A 16,607-nucleotide genomic window follows, 5' to 3' on the forward strand; every position below is an offset into this window, starting at 1 on the left:
ACAAAGTTGCTACCAGCATGGCAGTAAATAGTTCATGGGTTTAGCAATTTTATTCAAGAAAATTTAACCACTTCAGACATGTTTGGGACTGTTTCATAGTTGATAGCTGCAAATAGAAGTCCAACGTAATAAAGTCATGTCTGTAAAGGTCTTAGAGAAATTTAGTTAGCTAGAATCTGTAAAATGCAGATACATAATGATACATGATCTGTATGATGAACATTACCAACTTTCATTCCCAGATTTATTACTATGCTTTTCCCAACTCAGTTGACAGATGGGATTAACAATGTGTAAAGAATAAGGGGCTAAAGATAAGCAATAAGGAGAAACTGCTGTAACTGTAGGTGATGTTTTCTACTTTTTCCAAAGCTCAGTTTCACAGAGGTTAGAGGGCTTCATCACCTCAGCCTCCACCTGTGCTTGTTCTTCCCCTGACCACCATATCTCTGACAGGAGCATGCTTCCAGTCTGAAGAACCCTGGGCACACAACTGCTAATGAGCAATTTAATCAGTAAGAAAATAAACCTGCAACTGGAGCAAAAAGCTGGGCTGGCAATTGACTCCCACTTTTCTATCCCCTCCCCATTTCAGTGTTGTGGTTTCGGCTCCTCTTTAAGCTTCCCTGAGTGCAAAATGAATGTCAAATGATAAAGTGTATTCCTTCCTTAGGGAAAGCCTCCTGGCATCTGCTTGGGTTTTGTTCATGTCTCATCAGGCCCCATGTTGTCAGTGATCCAGCAGATACCAAATACTATATTGCCATCTCTGTTGTTCCCAGTGTCAGTAAGTTTTATATGGATAGGTGTTTTCAGTGTGCTAGGAAAAGAAAAACTCCTTTGAGCAAAACAGTTTTTTCAAACTATTGGTGTTCCAAATTAAATGCTCAAACTGATGCCAAGCATTGCTGAAACTTGTTTAAACCTCATACAAATTGCATGTTATAGATAATTTACCTTAGATTTGAGACTTACCCTTAATATAGGCAAATTTCAATAGCTCTTTAAAGACTAACTTATTTTCCACTGCAATGACTCTGAAGAAAGTTTTTAGGATCCAAGACAGACTCATGTTCAGTTTCACATGCAGCCCTCTCATAAAGAAATTGTTTGTTGCATTGAGCAGTCCTCAGTGTAAGGAGGGGTTTTGACCCCACCTGGAAGTGCATTTTGTGCACTGCAGCACAGCCCAAGCGTGGGGCTTCAACACTCCTCCAACACTTACTGAAGGGGCTGTGTTTGCATTAAGACAGACCTAAACTGCAGGGACCTGAGAGCTGGTCACTGACTCACTTCTCCATCAAGTATTTTGTGCACAAAACTTGGGCAGAGGAGGGGAGAGAGGCTTCTCGGATTTCTGGAGATTACTTACATCCAGTCTGTGCTTGGCCTTACAGAAGGTGTTTTAAGCATCTTTTACAGCTCCAGTCTGTAGGGCACTTTGAATTTCTGAATTGTTTGTGGCAAAGCTCCAGTGATGGGCTCACTATGAATGACCTGTCCCTGTGCAGCTATGGAACCAGAGCGCACCGCCATCATGCTGACTTCTGAGCATTTGACAATGTGCTGTCTGTGTACCTTGCTTTGGATGGGGGGTGTGGGGTGCGTGTGTGAGACTTATTATTTCATATTAAGTAAATGATGCCCCTTCTCCTCGGTACAATTCTGCATTCAGTTTTGAATTGATAACCACTCCGTGTTCCCTAAGGCAGTGAAAACATGCCCAGGCTTTCCAGGGGAGGTGAGGGAGAGAACAACGTTAACCTATTTCATGACCTACAAACCTAGGTGTGGAAACTGAGGTCCACACAGTGCACGTGAAAAGTATTAGAAATAACTTCTCTGCACTTAATGCACCCACATCATCTCTGTTTCCATTATTTTCTATCTTATCTTTAATGGGTGGGGAGAGAGATCATACAAACGGTTATAGATTATATGCACTGAAATCAAACACTGCAATAAAATGACCTCATAGCACAGCTATCATTGTATGGCAGCATTGCTGGGCCGGGTGAGACCTTTGACCTTTTGGTGAGAATAAACTGTGCTGATTAGTTGGAGAAAATATTCAACAGATGGGCCCTTCTTAATCTTCTGCTACACAATAAAAGTATAGCCAGATAACAGCAGTTACTGTGGATTGCATGGTCCAGCTTTTTGCAAAGTAGACTCATAGAAACAGAAAAGAAAAACTTTTCTTTGAGGTACTGGTGTTTTTTCCAGTATTTTTTTCACTTGTTCCCATGTTGCTCCTGTAGTCTGTTAGATGTGTGTCCTTTCCCCCACTTAACTAAGATTTTAGAATGGTTAAAATGAGCATGGTGGCTGTCAGGTAAGACTGGGGACATATTTTCCAGAGCAATAAGCATTTAAATCGCTGTAATGTATGTCTGATGTTTTAGATCCTGAAAACAGATTATCAGTTTCTCAGTGCATGTACTGCATGGCTTTGAAACATCAGTGGCACAAATTGGTTTTATTCTTTGCTTCATTTGCTTCATATTCTTTGCTTCTTGATTGACATGAAACAAATAAACATTTCCATTGTTGGCAGCATCAGTAACGAAGGCATCAGTAGCTACAGTGCAGAAGATTTATCCAATCCAAATTCAAGCGTGGTATCTTCAGAGGTGACAGGACAGAGCACTATCTTGCAAGAGCAAGGAGGACAAACAGACTCTAATTTCTTAAAGCAGGCTGCAGAAGCAGGAGAGAGAAGTCTGTCTATCTCAATGCCTTTTGCAGACTGTGCTACAGAACATGTCACAGCAAATCTTACAAGTAGCAATGAGAAGTTGCCAGCCTCAAATTGCAATGAAGCAGTGCCATCGCCAGGTCCAGTGAATGGCAAAGAGAGAATACCATGTGCCAAATCTGTGGACAGAGGCCCGAAACGTGACAATATTGCTGCCACTTCTATGAGAAAGGGTGAGAATGATCCCAGAAACACAAGCCTGGAGTCCAGCCCTCCTGCAGCAATTACAGAAATGCAAGGGGTCGCACAAATGAGTTTGAGTGAATTAGGGTCACTCTGGCAGAGTGAACAGCTGGGTGGCATGAGGGAACCACATGTCAGCACATTTCCCCAGGGTAAAGAAGCAGATTATTTTACTGCTCAGGAGGCCAAGCAGGAGCGAGGAGTTTTGGAACTAGGTCAGCCTCAGACTGTAATGCAGCAAGGTAGACAGAACACAGATGGTGGAGAGGGTCTGCTAATGAAAAAGGAAACCTTAATCCTAAATTATCCAGCAACAGGAGGCTCAGACAGTGAAAAATTTCGAGCAATTGTGACCGCTCAGGGCTTCACTGAGATCAGTGAAGTCTGTAATCTACAGATGGGGGCTGTAACAACAGCTAAGGGGAATGAAGCAACTCCAGCTCTATCTGGAAGCAAAGAGGAGCAATCAGAAGCCTGTGCTTTAATGTCAGAGTTGCCTTCTAAGCCTCCAAATCTTTTCCTGGTACCAAAGCCTAAAGAGCCTTCAAGGGAATATGTGTCTGGAAATGACTCTCAAGATCCGGTGAGGAGTGAAGCAGTGAAAATGGCCTCTGAAAAAAACAAATCCATTTTTCAAAGAGAGCTTCAAAAGGAGGATGAGCTTGTTAGTGCCGAGCATTTCAGTGTGCCTTTATCATTCAAGAGAGAGGAAGAACAAAAATCAGCTGTCACAACTGAAAGCCGAAAAGATGAAGCCAGTAGCAACAAAATTATAAAAGCTGATGATGTGTCTAGAGAAAGCACCACACTTTCTGAAACAGAAAAAATTATCAATCCCAGAACAGAAAATTCACTGATAGATAAAAGCTTATTACCGGAAGAATATGCATTAAGTACTTCTTTGAGCAGATCCACAAAGCTGAATCAAAAAGAAACTGAGGTGGGCGTAACAGAAGAAAAAAATGAAATCAGAACAGAGGAGGCACAAGTGACAGAAACCAGTGAATTACCTGGGGGGTCAAGTGGGGCACAAAGAGCACTGTTGAAATCTGTTAGCAGCCACTGCCAAGACACAGGAAACACCCACTTGGAGGACAATCCTGAAGAATTCAGTCTTTGTGAAAAGACTTCAACAGGTGATCTAGGTGAAGAAGCTGGGGGAAAGCCTCTGAATTTACACAGTGACTTTAAATTGCCCAAAGACAACTCACAGTCTCATGGTTGTAAACCTGAACAACAAATGAGTAAAGAGGAAACAGCTGCCACAGATGAGCTGGAGAATAAGCTCGTGGTTTCACCACAGTTTCCGAGGGAGGAATGCCCACTGAGTTTTGATTGCTTTAACACCGAGGCAGAAGGCAAAACTTCGGGCCAGCCAGGCTGTAACGGGACTGAAAAAGTTTGTTTAGCCAGTGCAAACAGTTCACTGCTCCTCCACTCTGAGAACAATAATATTAAGCAGAGTAAGCAGGATGAGTCCTGGGAAAAGGCTTTTGCTAGAGAAACTGTATTGGAATCTGAATGCAAAACTGATAGTCAAGAAAAGCCTGAGAGCTATAGCAAGTCAGAAGAAAGTGCAAAAATGTCCAAATCAAAACTCGAGCTCCAGGGCTTAAATGAGTTGGCAGGGACTATGGATCGCGTGGCTGTACAAACTGAGGCGGCCTCATGGGTTTTAGAAGCCAAAGAACAGAACGGTCACATCACTGAAGTGCCTTGCAGCAGTTCAGAGCAAGGCCCTGTGGCTGTAACTGCACAAAGCAGTGCTGTGGATGGTAAAGAAAATGAGGGTATTCAACAAGAGAAGCACCAATCTGCTGTGAAAAGTTTTGTGGAAGATGAAGATTTGGCGCTGAAAAGTGAATGCAAATCCGATGTGGTGATGCAAGCTCAGCTGGAGCAAGTGGCTGCAGAAAGTCACAGAAATACGCAGATGGCTTGTTCAGAAACCTCCCAGGCTATAGTCAGTACTTCAGGACTAACTCCTCAGAAAGTTCACGTGGAGGATGGGGGTGACAGCCAAATCAGTGAAAACAACTGCCTCTCTGAGAGTGACACATGCACCTCTTCGGAGGCCCCGGAGTGCAGTATCAGAGAGCTGCAGGAAAATGCAGATGTTCCAACCGCTTTTCCCCAAGCAGAGCAAATGGAGAAGTCAGTGTCTGTTGCTGGTGACGGTGGCTGGATTTCAAATACAGGACTTGAACAACAGAAGCATCAAAGCAGTCTGACAACTGTCACGAGAACAGATGACCAGGAACACAAAGAAAGGGCACTAAAACCTGAACAGCCATTGGACCTAAATAATCACAGCGACATACCAGAAATACCTCTAAACATTTCAAACAGCCTTAACGAAGAATCTTCTGTGCTAGGTCCAGAACCAATACAATGCAATTCTGACACAGCAAAAGAAAAGGACAAGGACAAAAGCAGTGCCATGCTGTCAGAGGCTCTGTGTAGCAGCGAACATGGGCAAAATATTTCTGGTGTGACCACGCTTAATTTACAGGATTGCAATGAGCAAAACAAAACTGGTCTCAAGGCAGAAGAAAACTGCTACAGCAAGCAAAACTCAAACAAGCCTGAGCAGGATAATAATTCTTTGATCTCAGCTAGTCAGCACGAAGCAGCGTGTCATAGCGATACATTTTCTAAAAAATCTGACAAGAATGAGCAGCCAGGCAGCATACGCAGGACAGAGGATAATACTGAAAGCCAAGCTGCTGCTATAAATGCTCTTCCAGGGACACAGAATTCAGCAAGTGCCACTAACGTATCACAGGCTTTGCCAAGTGATACAGAAATAGCACATACTTCTGATAATTCTGAGAAAAATGATCCTCCAATATCTTGTCCAGAAACTCCATGGAAAATGCCATTAATGGCAGAAAACTCAGAAAAGGTTCTGACTAGTGATGGAGGAATCATCCAGAAAGATGGAAGCATGGAGATATGTTGTGAGGACAGTGCTTCTGCCACAGAAACAAGTAATATGATGAGTGATAAAAGTCCAGGGTCACAAGGATCTCCTTCACCATTGCAGGCACATGGGGAAGTAATTCCCACTGATAAGTTGTATAAATCGATCTGTATTCAAAAGACAACAGAGGACCCTGGTTATTGTCAAGCAGATTTTACAGCCCTGTCTACACAGACCTCTGCACTCAGCCATCCCAGCCCACAGCCTGGAGACAATGCGAACAATGGTACTGGGGCAGAATTACTAAATAATGAGCTTGAAGTTATAGCCTGCCAAAATGCCTTAGAAGGTAACTCGAACTTGCAGATTGCTGCAAGTTCTCAGGCATCTGTGCACTCAGGTCCTTCACCCAGGGCAAGCACAGGTAAACCAGCAAATTCAGAAAACAGCTCTGCAGCACATACGCGTGTGAAGGAAAAAGATGTTCCAGACCAAAGTTTTCAGGGTGATAGAAACAGAAGTTTAGCCCTGCCAGAGACCTTAAATGTGGGGCAAAGTACTGGAAACTTATCACAGTTCAATTCTGAGAAGCTGAAGAAAGAGATATCTGCAATTAAATCCAAAGAAACAAAAAGTGAGGTAAACTTCAAAGAACAGCAAAGTGACAGTTCAGCAGAGTCTCTGTTAGCTCTCCCTACTCTAGAAGGGAAGCTGCTGAGCCTTTCATCATCACAGGGCTGTAATGAGGAAATTGCAATGAATATCTGCGTAGATGACAAGTACAGTAAGATCTTAGAGAAACCTGGGAATTCAGAAAAAATGGAAGAGCTTTCAAAAGAGAATAATAACATAACCAGGGCAGAGATCAGTATTACTGAGCAGTCTGCAGACAACTCTGGAAAGGAGCATGACGCTCTGACTTGCAGCTCTCTGGACATCGGCTCCAGACTCCCAGACTTTAGGGAGCATATCAGCCAGATATTTAAAAAAACTGTCCACAGCACACTGAGTGATGAATTACCCCAACTTTTGCCTGAAAATCATGCAGGCTTCAAGCAGAGTCCAGTGGCCAAGGATACAGCAGAACTGTGCGGTGCTGAGAACTTCTCAGAATCAAATAAGGCGAACAAAGAAACTCCCAAGGGCACCCCAGAAGCAGAGGGGCAAGAGTTGTCTTTAGCTACTGAGACTTCCTGCAAAGCTGACAAAGGCAAACCTCTGCGACAAGAAAACATTGTGGCAGAGCTGCCACCAGCAAGTCTCCAGGACGCTGAGAAAAGCAGGCAGCCCAGTAGCTGTTCAGAAGTGGTCCCTAGACTGGATGATGCTACACCTGCTGAATGTGCTCTGGAAAATCTGCAAAAGCCGGACAAAACCACTGAGCATCCAGAGAGCAGTGAGATGGAAAGAAAGGAAGGCATGTGTGCTAGTGGGGTTGATCCTGAATCGCTAATAAGCTTAGAGGTAAAGAAGCAAGGACTGGCTTCATTTGATGGGGCAGCAGCTGAGAACTTCCTTGCATATTCTGACAGCAAGCAACAACCCACTGTAGCTGTTACCTCTACAGGCGATGTACAGAAGAGTGACTTAGAAGATGCTGCTACTGCAGAGGGAAATCACTTCATTAAAGAGCGTAACGCAGAACCAGTTTCATCTGAAGAGGATGTAAGTCTTCCTACTGAACAATGCCAGGATCCTAAGCCAAATGAACAGGAGAAAAGTGAGTATGGTGATCCAGACATTGCTGAGAGCATCTCTGACATGGCAGCTTCAACACTTGTCCCAGGAGGATCTTACAATCATGAAAAATTGCCAGACAATTTTCATCTATCACCTGGGGAAAATCAGGAGACACACATTTGCAGCGATTTTATGCATGACATTAAGTCTCAGAATGATGTGCAGTTGATACAGGGTGATCCAGTAAATAGGAAAGGCTTGGAAACATTGGAAAATTCACAAGATGCAGAGCAAGAAAAGAAAGTGACCGTGCATGGGTTAATAGATTACTTGAAAAACGAAGTAAGCCAGGATGATTGCTTGCAAGCTGACTCTAAACTAGAATCTAGCAATAAGACTGAGGGAGACGGAAAAGAGAACAGTGACACAGTGTTAAGTACAGCAAAGACAGGTAATGAAAAAACCGGCAACATCCCTGAAACAGGTACTGCAAGGATGTTAGTCACTGGTGAAGGTGACTTAACTATAAACACAAGCACAGAAGAGCAGGAGACAGACCTGTACAAAAATCACTCTCCAACTGTTCCTGTGATGGCGCAGGGTGAGCGTTCTGCACGTACAGATCCCACTGTTGCTGAAAATCAGCCGAGCAAGATCAATTCAAAACATGAAAGCTCACTTCGGGATCTCGAAAGGAAGCTACCACCGCTCACATTAACTGTGCCTGAAAACCCTGACCTCAGTGAGCTTCAAGACATGGCTGTGGCAGGATTGCCTGCTGAAAGGTATTTACTTTAAATTACTATGTGAAATGGTTGTCAGGACCCTGGGGCTTGATAGGGGTACAATTTGCAAGGCAGATGCCTGTTGTCTGGGTGGTTTGGGAGGGCATGACACTTATTCTGTTCTTAAATTTCTATTAAATTTCTGTTGTTTCCAAAGGTGGAGTATATGGAAGAAATCTGAAATAATTTTTAAGGGCAGAGGGGACCTGAAAGCTGAGGAGCACAATTCTTACCTGTTTCATCAGCTGGTCCAGATTCCTGCCCTTACCTGTGTGGATTTGCTTATGCTTCCCAGTGTTCACATCTCATAGCCTAAAGTTAGGCAAACAAATAGCACTTCCTAGCCTTAAGTTAGTAGGCTTTTGCCTAAGTTTTGGTGACCCAGTTAAATGAGACCTGCAGTGTTCACATGGTGGATTGCAGCATTTAAAAACAAGCCCACAGTATAACCCAATTACTCACACTGTTAGCTGTCTAGGCCTCCCTCTTATCCTCCCGTATAATATAATTGTATTGACAGTGCCTTTGATCATGGTGTTATCCAGTGTTTCTAATGACATGGAGTTGTTTCAGATGTGAATTCTTCTTAGCTGGCATTTGTGGAGCCTAAGACTTGTTTGGGTTTTTTTTATTTTCCAGATCTAGCAGTAACTGCTTTAACAAAGTTAAGACTTTTTTTGGAGTTTCTACTTTTCTGTCTGAATTCTCAGTTTGATGTGCAGTTAGTTCAAAAGAATTAGGATCTTAGAACAGGTGCTTTCCCTTTACCTAGTCATGTCACTGCTTCACATGTAACCTCAGCAAGTTTTTTTGCACGCTGTCCCTTTCCTTCTCATACCAGAGGAGGCAGCTATAGCTGGAACTGTGAAGAGACAACAGCAGAGCAGAAGGGTCAAGTGAAAAGCTGAACTATTTCAGACAACATCAACGAATGGTGTGCATAGATAGAATCTAAGTATAACCAGTGTTATATTATACTAAGTGTATATTATACTAAGTATAATCAGATCATACTAACTGAGTAAGGAGGAAAAACATTTCAGTGCCACATTCCTTAGAGGTTAAAATGATAAAACCGTATTGTAAGTGAAAATACCTCAAGTGTTTCTGTTGTTGTGAAAACATGGGGGCGTTCATCCTATCGTATGTGAGTCTGGGACAAAGGCTGAATACGGTCCAATTGTGTGAGCAAAATGTACATTAGAAGAATACTGGAAGTGCTGGAAGTCTGAACAGCTGTATGACTTTCTCTTTAAGGATCTGTTTATAAAATGACAAGGAAATTAGACCCTGTTATTTCTCTCTAGCTCCTTTTTTTTCTTTTTGTTTCCCTTTATATGACGGGAAGCTTCACAGTGGGTAGCTTTGAAATTACCAAACAAATTGCTGGCATGGCCTGGTTCAGAAGCCTTAAGGGACTATGGGTCAGTACATGCGTATGCCTACACATGTGTTTTATATCAGGGTGGGTATCATACTTTAAATAAATACCTGTGGCAAGCAGGGCAGGGTTCTTGAAACAGCTGCTGGCAATTCATGGAGTAGTTGCTTAATACTTGCATATGGTTTAAGAATTCATTATCACCTGTTTTTCCAGCGTGAGGGTTTGTATCAACAGACAGCTGCTACATTTGGACTGCGGCTGTAAGTGGTGTCACACACATACCAAGTGTGCATACACATGCAAGAGATATGCATGCAGAGCCGTACGTGATTACAGTATTGTAGATTTAAACACTGGGGACTCTGAGAGGTGGTAGAGAGGAGTCTCTGCTTCTGATCAGACTTGTTTCTTAGAGGAATATGCATTTATAATACAAAAAAGAAATAGAAAGCATTAGTTGAGCGGTCTGGTCTGTCTTTAGCAGGTCCAACATGCTGACCAGTCCAGTTTTTGCTTGAGCTTAAAACTGGTTTTGTATAATTGAATTTCAAGCTGTATTCCATACCCTGTATACTTTGGTCACAACAGTTTTTGCTGCAGGGTAGTTTCCAGTTTTTACTGCCCTTTAATCCTTACAGAGGATAAACTACAATAGCTGTACAAAAAAAGGTGCACATTTCTAAGAGCTGACTGTGGGGATCTGGGTGTGAAGGAAAGAACTCCAGCGAGAAAGAATCCTCCCCAGCTTTCAAAATAAATAGTAGTAAGAAGTATATTATATTTAGGAGAAGGAAATGGCATGTTCTGAATTATTTCACCATTGTTTTCTTCCCCTCCTCTGCTTCTGTATATCTCCATCTCTTACAAAACCTTTATGTTGAAACCTCACCTCACTGTGGGTGAGGGGGCAAAGCTGTGTGATCTGACTCTTAAATCCTTGTTAGGATTTCTTCCTGTGGAGGAAATAGAGGTATTTCTTTCCTTTGTGGCTATGGTACTAGGAGGAGGCTGGTCTTGGGTTGAACCAAGATCCAAGAACTGTCTGAAGTGACTCCCGCCCCACCTCCCTTAGGGGTGGGACAGCGGCCAACTAATAAGAAGAGCCTTTGTGTCTGAAGGCAATAGTACAGCACCAATAACTTCCCTTCAAATCTTCACTAAAAAGGACAAATATTTTTGGAAAGGAGGTAGTGGCTGAAGGATTAGCCCCACTTTCTTGTGGAAGTACAGTTGTGCAGAAGTAGGGGAGGGTTGGATTTTGGCAAACCTGTCTGTCAGCACTGAAAAGGAGTAAAAAATAACCCATTATTTGATGGTTTTGACATTTCTCTCTCTCTACCCAATCTGTGACTGAAAACCTGTGTTTGTGATGGCCATATCTGGACGACAAAATGCTGCCCTTCCCACTTCCTTTTGGGCATCCAGCTGCTCCATTTTGCTGTCTGAGTTTTACTTGGAAAGAAAGATCAGGACTTGGAGGTTTTTTGGGGTTTTTTCCTCCTTTTGTAATGTCTACACCCATACATCTTCATTCTTTTATGGAAGGAGAAGGAATGTTCATGTCCTTATACCCTATGCCACTGAAATGGTCCTCTTTGCATCATGACCGATGGCAGATGTTGAGCAAAACATGGAGCAAAATCAGAAATTATGGCAAAATTTTAGGGATGTTTAGAGGTCACGTGGAGTTTTTTGATAACTTCCTGTAATTCAGCTGGCTGGTACATACAAACTGACATTGCCTCTTGAAAAAAGTGCTGAGAGAGCTTTTTCAAGTGGAAGCTCTGAAGTCATTCCCAGCTGTGCACCTGTAAGGTACGGAGAAGAGATTGCATCATTTGCCGATTCTTTGGTTTGGCAAAACCCTCGAATTGTTAACAGCCTTTTGGGTGTTCCAGGGTTGCAGAGATACTCACGGACACAGCTTGGGGTGGGTGAACACTGGAAGAGGGCAAGGAGTCATAAGCTTGCTGCAAGCAATGACACTCACTTTGCAATAAGGTGAGGTTCTTCTCTGCACCCCTCAGCAGAACCAGTTTGCTGCGCAGAGCAGAATGGGCTGTGCTCGCTGCAGTGCCAAGCAATATGCCCAGTGCCTTCACCTGCTTCTGATGCAGGAGGGCACTGTGCAGGCCTGGCGTTCCCAGAGCTTCTGCTGCTGCTGCTGCTGCAGATTAAATTGGCTTCTTCTGGAGCTTACACAGCAGAAGCAATCCTTATTCCAGCCTGTCTATGCAAATCAACAGACAAGACTCAGTGCTTTCATAGCTGTACTCATGCAAATGCTCATTCTTCCTCTGTGGTGCCTGAACCTTCCTTGCCGGCTGACCTGCTTTTCACTATATGAGTAGCACATAAAGCCAGATGTAAAGGGCAAGGAGGCTGTGGCACTGCACTGCTTTGGAGTCAAGTGTTTCTTAACAGTTTTGGCACCGCAAGGAACTTCACCGGGAGGGCCCTTTCCCAGCTATAGCACTATATTGTAGGCGCTCTCCTGTCGCTGCCAAGGGTTTTGCAAGAATAGAGGTCTGCTGCATTGACTCACATTACTTATAGATCTAAATAATATTCTTATATGGGAAGTACGTTGCAGCAGTTGGCATCAGCAAAGCTACTTGAAAAATGTTCTTTATGTCCTATGCACAGATCAGACAAGATCTTTCAATTGGTCCAGACATACTTCTGGATTTGCTTCATGCCTTGTTCTTGCCATCAAAAATTGGCAAGTTCAATAAGTCTGAAAAGAATATTCACTTCTTAGTAAATACCGACTTGGTCTTTTTTGTCTGTATAACAAATACAGTATTAAATATTTTAACAGTCTTGGTGGATGAGATATGGAATGTAGAACTGCTTTTCAGATCAGTCAAGTGGGTTTTGAGCACTAAGGCTTTGTGTTGCTAACATCTGAAAACAAGAGTTTGGAGTTAAAAGGAAACATCAAAATAGTGATAATGCAGCTGGCTTTATTTCTTCTTTTTTTTTAAAACTTCAAAATTAACTCAGGTGTGCAGCATCTCAGGATCACAAACAAAGGGAAAAACTAGCTGAAGGTGATTTTCACATGAGTGAAATGTACAAAATTAATCAGGCTCTTTGTCTCTCTTGCCCTTCTTCCTTTGCATCTCAATTCTTTCTCTTTATTTCCTTCCCATCCTACTGCCATTCTTACCCTCAGTAGGTGCAACTGTTAGTACAGTTGTGCTTTTGGGGATGCAAGCAGTTCAGCCTGCAGTCCTTAACTAAATTAACTGTATGGGGAGTTCTGTGGGATTTTGTCTGTGTGAAATCTGTGATATTGAATTTGGGTATTTTTCTATTCGCGGAAGAGTAAAATCAAGATAACTCCACTGTTATCCAACAGACATCTCACATTGCTTTCGAAGACTTACTCCAATGGATACCTTTGACAGAATTGACTGCTGTTTTAGGCAGTGTCTAAGTCAGCATAAAGTATTTATAGAATGCTGATTTGATCATATCCCTTGTTGTACCCAAAGCACATGCCGATGGAAAACCAGGTATGTGATACCGTGCTGGTTATTTTTTTATTTTATTTACATATGCCTCTGCTATACAAGAGTATAGAAGTAAATAATCTCTGGTCCTGCCAAATTGCTGATACTTCTTGCAGTATTGAAAACATCCTGTAATACTTTTGAGAACCATAGTCACATATTCGTAAGGTAGATATTGACATGGATGGGATACATGAATTGCTGTCTTCACATCCCTTCTATGTTTCTCAAGAAATTACATTTATTCAATCAAATACAGGCATTTGCTAAAGGAATCCAGCATGGACACTGTAATACTTCGTCCAATAACTGGACAGGCAGTTTAGCACCAATTTTTGTCTTCTTTTCTTACTAAGTTAAAAATTACTTTCAGATTACTTTTTTTTTTCCCTGATTAGCTTTCCCCAGATGTATTTTTCAACCTTGCTTCTTCCAAGTAAGCTGCCTATTTTCTCAAAATTGTTTTTGCATATCCTACAGATCCCCATATTTTGTCTATTCTGACTCTATCTTCCGGCTTCTTGCAAAATTGGGTACCATGAAGCTAGTTCCACTGTCCCTGCTTGTAATAGAATATGCAAAGCAGGATTAGCCCCAGCTTTGAACCCTGCTCTGAGAACAGCAATTACAGACACGGGCATGTCCTCCATGACTTGGATGTGGCTTCCTTCCAGTTCTTCTGCATCTTGGCATGCTTGCATTGCACTAGTGCTTCTCAACCAGGACTACTCTGGAGACATGTCTGAAGAGCCAGAACTCCATAGTACTTGCCTCCTCGTCCTTTGCTTTCTGTTTTTTCTCCTGCTGTCTTTTATGTTGATGTCCTTGAAGCCTCTCTTATCAATATTGGTCCAGGTATATGGAAACCCACATGTGCATTGCTATTAGCAGGTGGGGCTTACTTAGATATTGCTATTCCTCAACATTTGGGAACTCTGAGAATGTCAAAAATTGTTAGATGGATCTGTTTGGGCCTGTTCATCTACATTCAGCGTGACTGGTTAATGCTTATAGTAGAGTCTCTCTGGCCTAAAAGAAGCTCTGCATCTCAAATTGCAGGAAGTGTGGAAAAGTTAATTGCTCCAATCAAAGGCTTAATTGTTCTGGATTCTAAGGTCACTCTGAAATGCTGAGTGCCACCATTCTGTGCTGTTGACAAGAGCCAGCCCTAATATGTTAGTTAATCTTGTTCTCCTTGCTGAAATTTGCTTGGGATCTCCTCCCAGACTAAACATTTCCTGATGAACTCTTCTTTATTCACCCAGGCTTAGTTCTTCCTCTTCCTCTCCATGTTAGGTACCTGCCCCATTCATCCATGGTCCTTAGTAAAATAACTGGCTGTCTGAAAGCGCCCTAAGACTCTGCAAGGTTATTTCCAGTTTAATTTCATTAATTTACTTTTTTTTTACTTCTTGGTACATTCCTTTCAAGACAGCTGTGTGAAAGAAGGCTACAGCTGCAGCCTACCCTTAAAGTCAGTAAATGCTGGGCCAAAATCTCTGCTCCAGTGGAGTGATATCAGCAAAGAATTTTTGCCCTGAGCCTCTAACAGATCAGCCAGGGAGAATGCTGCACAGATCCCTTCTCACCCAGAGCGTCCTACAAGCACTGTACTCCCAGTTATCCTGCTTTGCTTAAATAAGGGGGATAACTAGATTTTTCAGCTGATAAAAAATTGAATTAGGAAAATAGGCTGTATGTAGACAAGCAGGATTTAAATGTTTCATTGGCCTGAACTACCTGGTGTTTTCCAGCCTCAGACCTGTAAAGCTTGGCCTCTCTGTAAATGATGCTCTGAAAAACAGAGAGCACTTGGTTCATGAAACTGAAACCCATCAAACTGCTTTTTTGATTCTTTTTCAGCCCCGTTTTCCATAGCTCCTCTGGCTAGAAACACAAACAGTGTAATCAATAAGGCCTTTTTTTTTTTTTTCTAAGGCACTCAAGAGCTTATGTAAAATCTTTGGAATTTGTTAGCATGATAACATTGTTATGCTCTCCTAGTTGATAGAAATATCAAAGCCAGCTAAGAATAACTCTGCAGCAGACACAAAAGTATGGATTTGTTTCCTGGAGTGAAAGCAAAAAACATGTATGCATTGCTCAGTTTCTAACAACTAAGGAAGAAATTGTGGCTGTCATGAAAATAAATGGACACTTAAAATTCCCATTCTTAACAATGTCATTAAATGAGTCAAAATACAGAGTTAGTTTTGCTGAATATTTAAAAGTCTCCAAGATTTTCTGTATCTTCTCTTTTTTCTTTTTCTGAATGCGATGGTACCTGAAACTTCTGTTGCACGCAGCATTCTTCAAATCTTGTTCTTATGGTAGAAACTTCAAATAAACTTGGTTTGCAAGAGAAGTTATCACTGGAATTTGTAAGGCTTTGAGTCTAGGAAGGGGTTTCCTAAAAATAAATCTTACTTGTTTGGAAATTTGCAAGATGGCAGTTTCCCATCACTGTGATCCTCCAAAATGTAATGGGACAACATTAAACTTCCCTTTTTGTCAAGGGAGAAAGTTAAACTAAAAGTCTGGGAATTTAAAGAGATGGCCATCCTAAAGCCTCACCAATAAAAATTGCTGGAAATTGCACAACCTGATTTTCAACCACCACAAACAATGGTTGTGGGCAATTTCTACATGGAAAGTAGTGGAAATACAAGGTTCAGGTGTTTGTTACAGAAGTGGCTTGGATATCTCAGCCAGGCTGCTCTGCAGCTAGTTGGGTCTGTGGTTTTGCAGAGTGTATGACTATGAACTTCTGATTAGGAAATACAAAAGAGAAACTCCTCTTTAATTGTAAACAAACAAGTATATTTACATTGTTTCCTTTGTTGCAAATGGCCTTAAAAATGGGTAATAAGTTTTCACAAAGAACAATTTAAAATCACCCCCCCACATTTTCTTAAAGTTTAGTCCCATGATGCAGCCGTATTGTTCAGAACAAACATAGGCATTGCTGTTTTGCCAGCTTTTTCGCAAGTTTATCACAAATATTGTAGTATTTGTATTTGCTTATAGACCTGTAATAACCTCAGTTTAAAGAGCTGGAGAAGCCTTTTTTTCACGCTTACAGGGAAAAACTTGACAATCTGATCTGAGTTTATCCTGTATTCTCAAAAACCAGAATTCAAATTTAAAAGAAAAACTGTGTGGGTGTTTTAGTTTGGGTTGTTTTTCTTTTTCTTTTTTTTTACATTTGTTTCATGTAACATTCTTTCTAAGCCAATTTCATGGGTTTTTCATAGTTTTTTTAATGGCTTACTCATTCCCTCCTCCCTGCCTCCCCCGCCGCCCAAGTGCTTTGGTTTGGCAAAAGTGACATGGTTTATGGGGAAAACCCTCTGAGTGAATTCACAGGAGCTGGGCA

The 16,607-nt window shown here is 42.0% G+C and overlaps 1 protein-coding gene across 2 annotated transcripts in view; it reads left to right on the forward strand.

Annotated features, from left to right (window-relative positions):
- The window catches only part of TACC2 (transforming acidic coiled-coil containing protein 2), a 129,565-nt gene that overhangs the window by 20,969 nt on the left and 91,989 nt on the right, over nt 1-16,607 (forward strand). The window contains exon 3 of one of the 2 annotated variants that reach the window (XM_056351544.1): nt 2,558-8,329. The exons of the other annotated variant lie outside the window; for it this stretch is intronic. Within the exon in view, the coding sequence (XP_056207519.1) occupies nt 2,558-8,329 (5,772 nt within the window). The remainder of the gene's footprint in view (nt 1-2,557; nt 8,330-16,607) is intronic. 2 annotated transcript variants of the gene reach the window in all.

The sequence above is a fragment of the Falco biarmicus genome, chromosome 9 (assembly GCF_023638135.1).
Source record: "Falco biarmicus isolate bFalBia1 chromosome 9, bFalBia1.pri, whole genome shotgun sequence".
In the NCBI taxonomy this organism is placed as follows: Eukaryota; Metazoa; Chordata; class Aves; order Falconiformes; family Falconidae; genus Falco; species Falco biarmicus.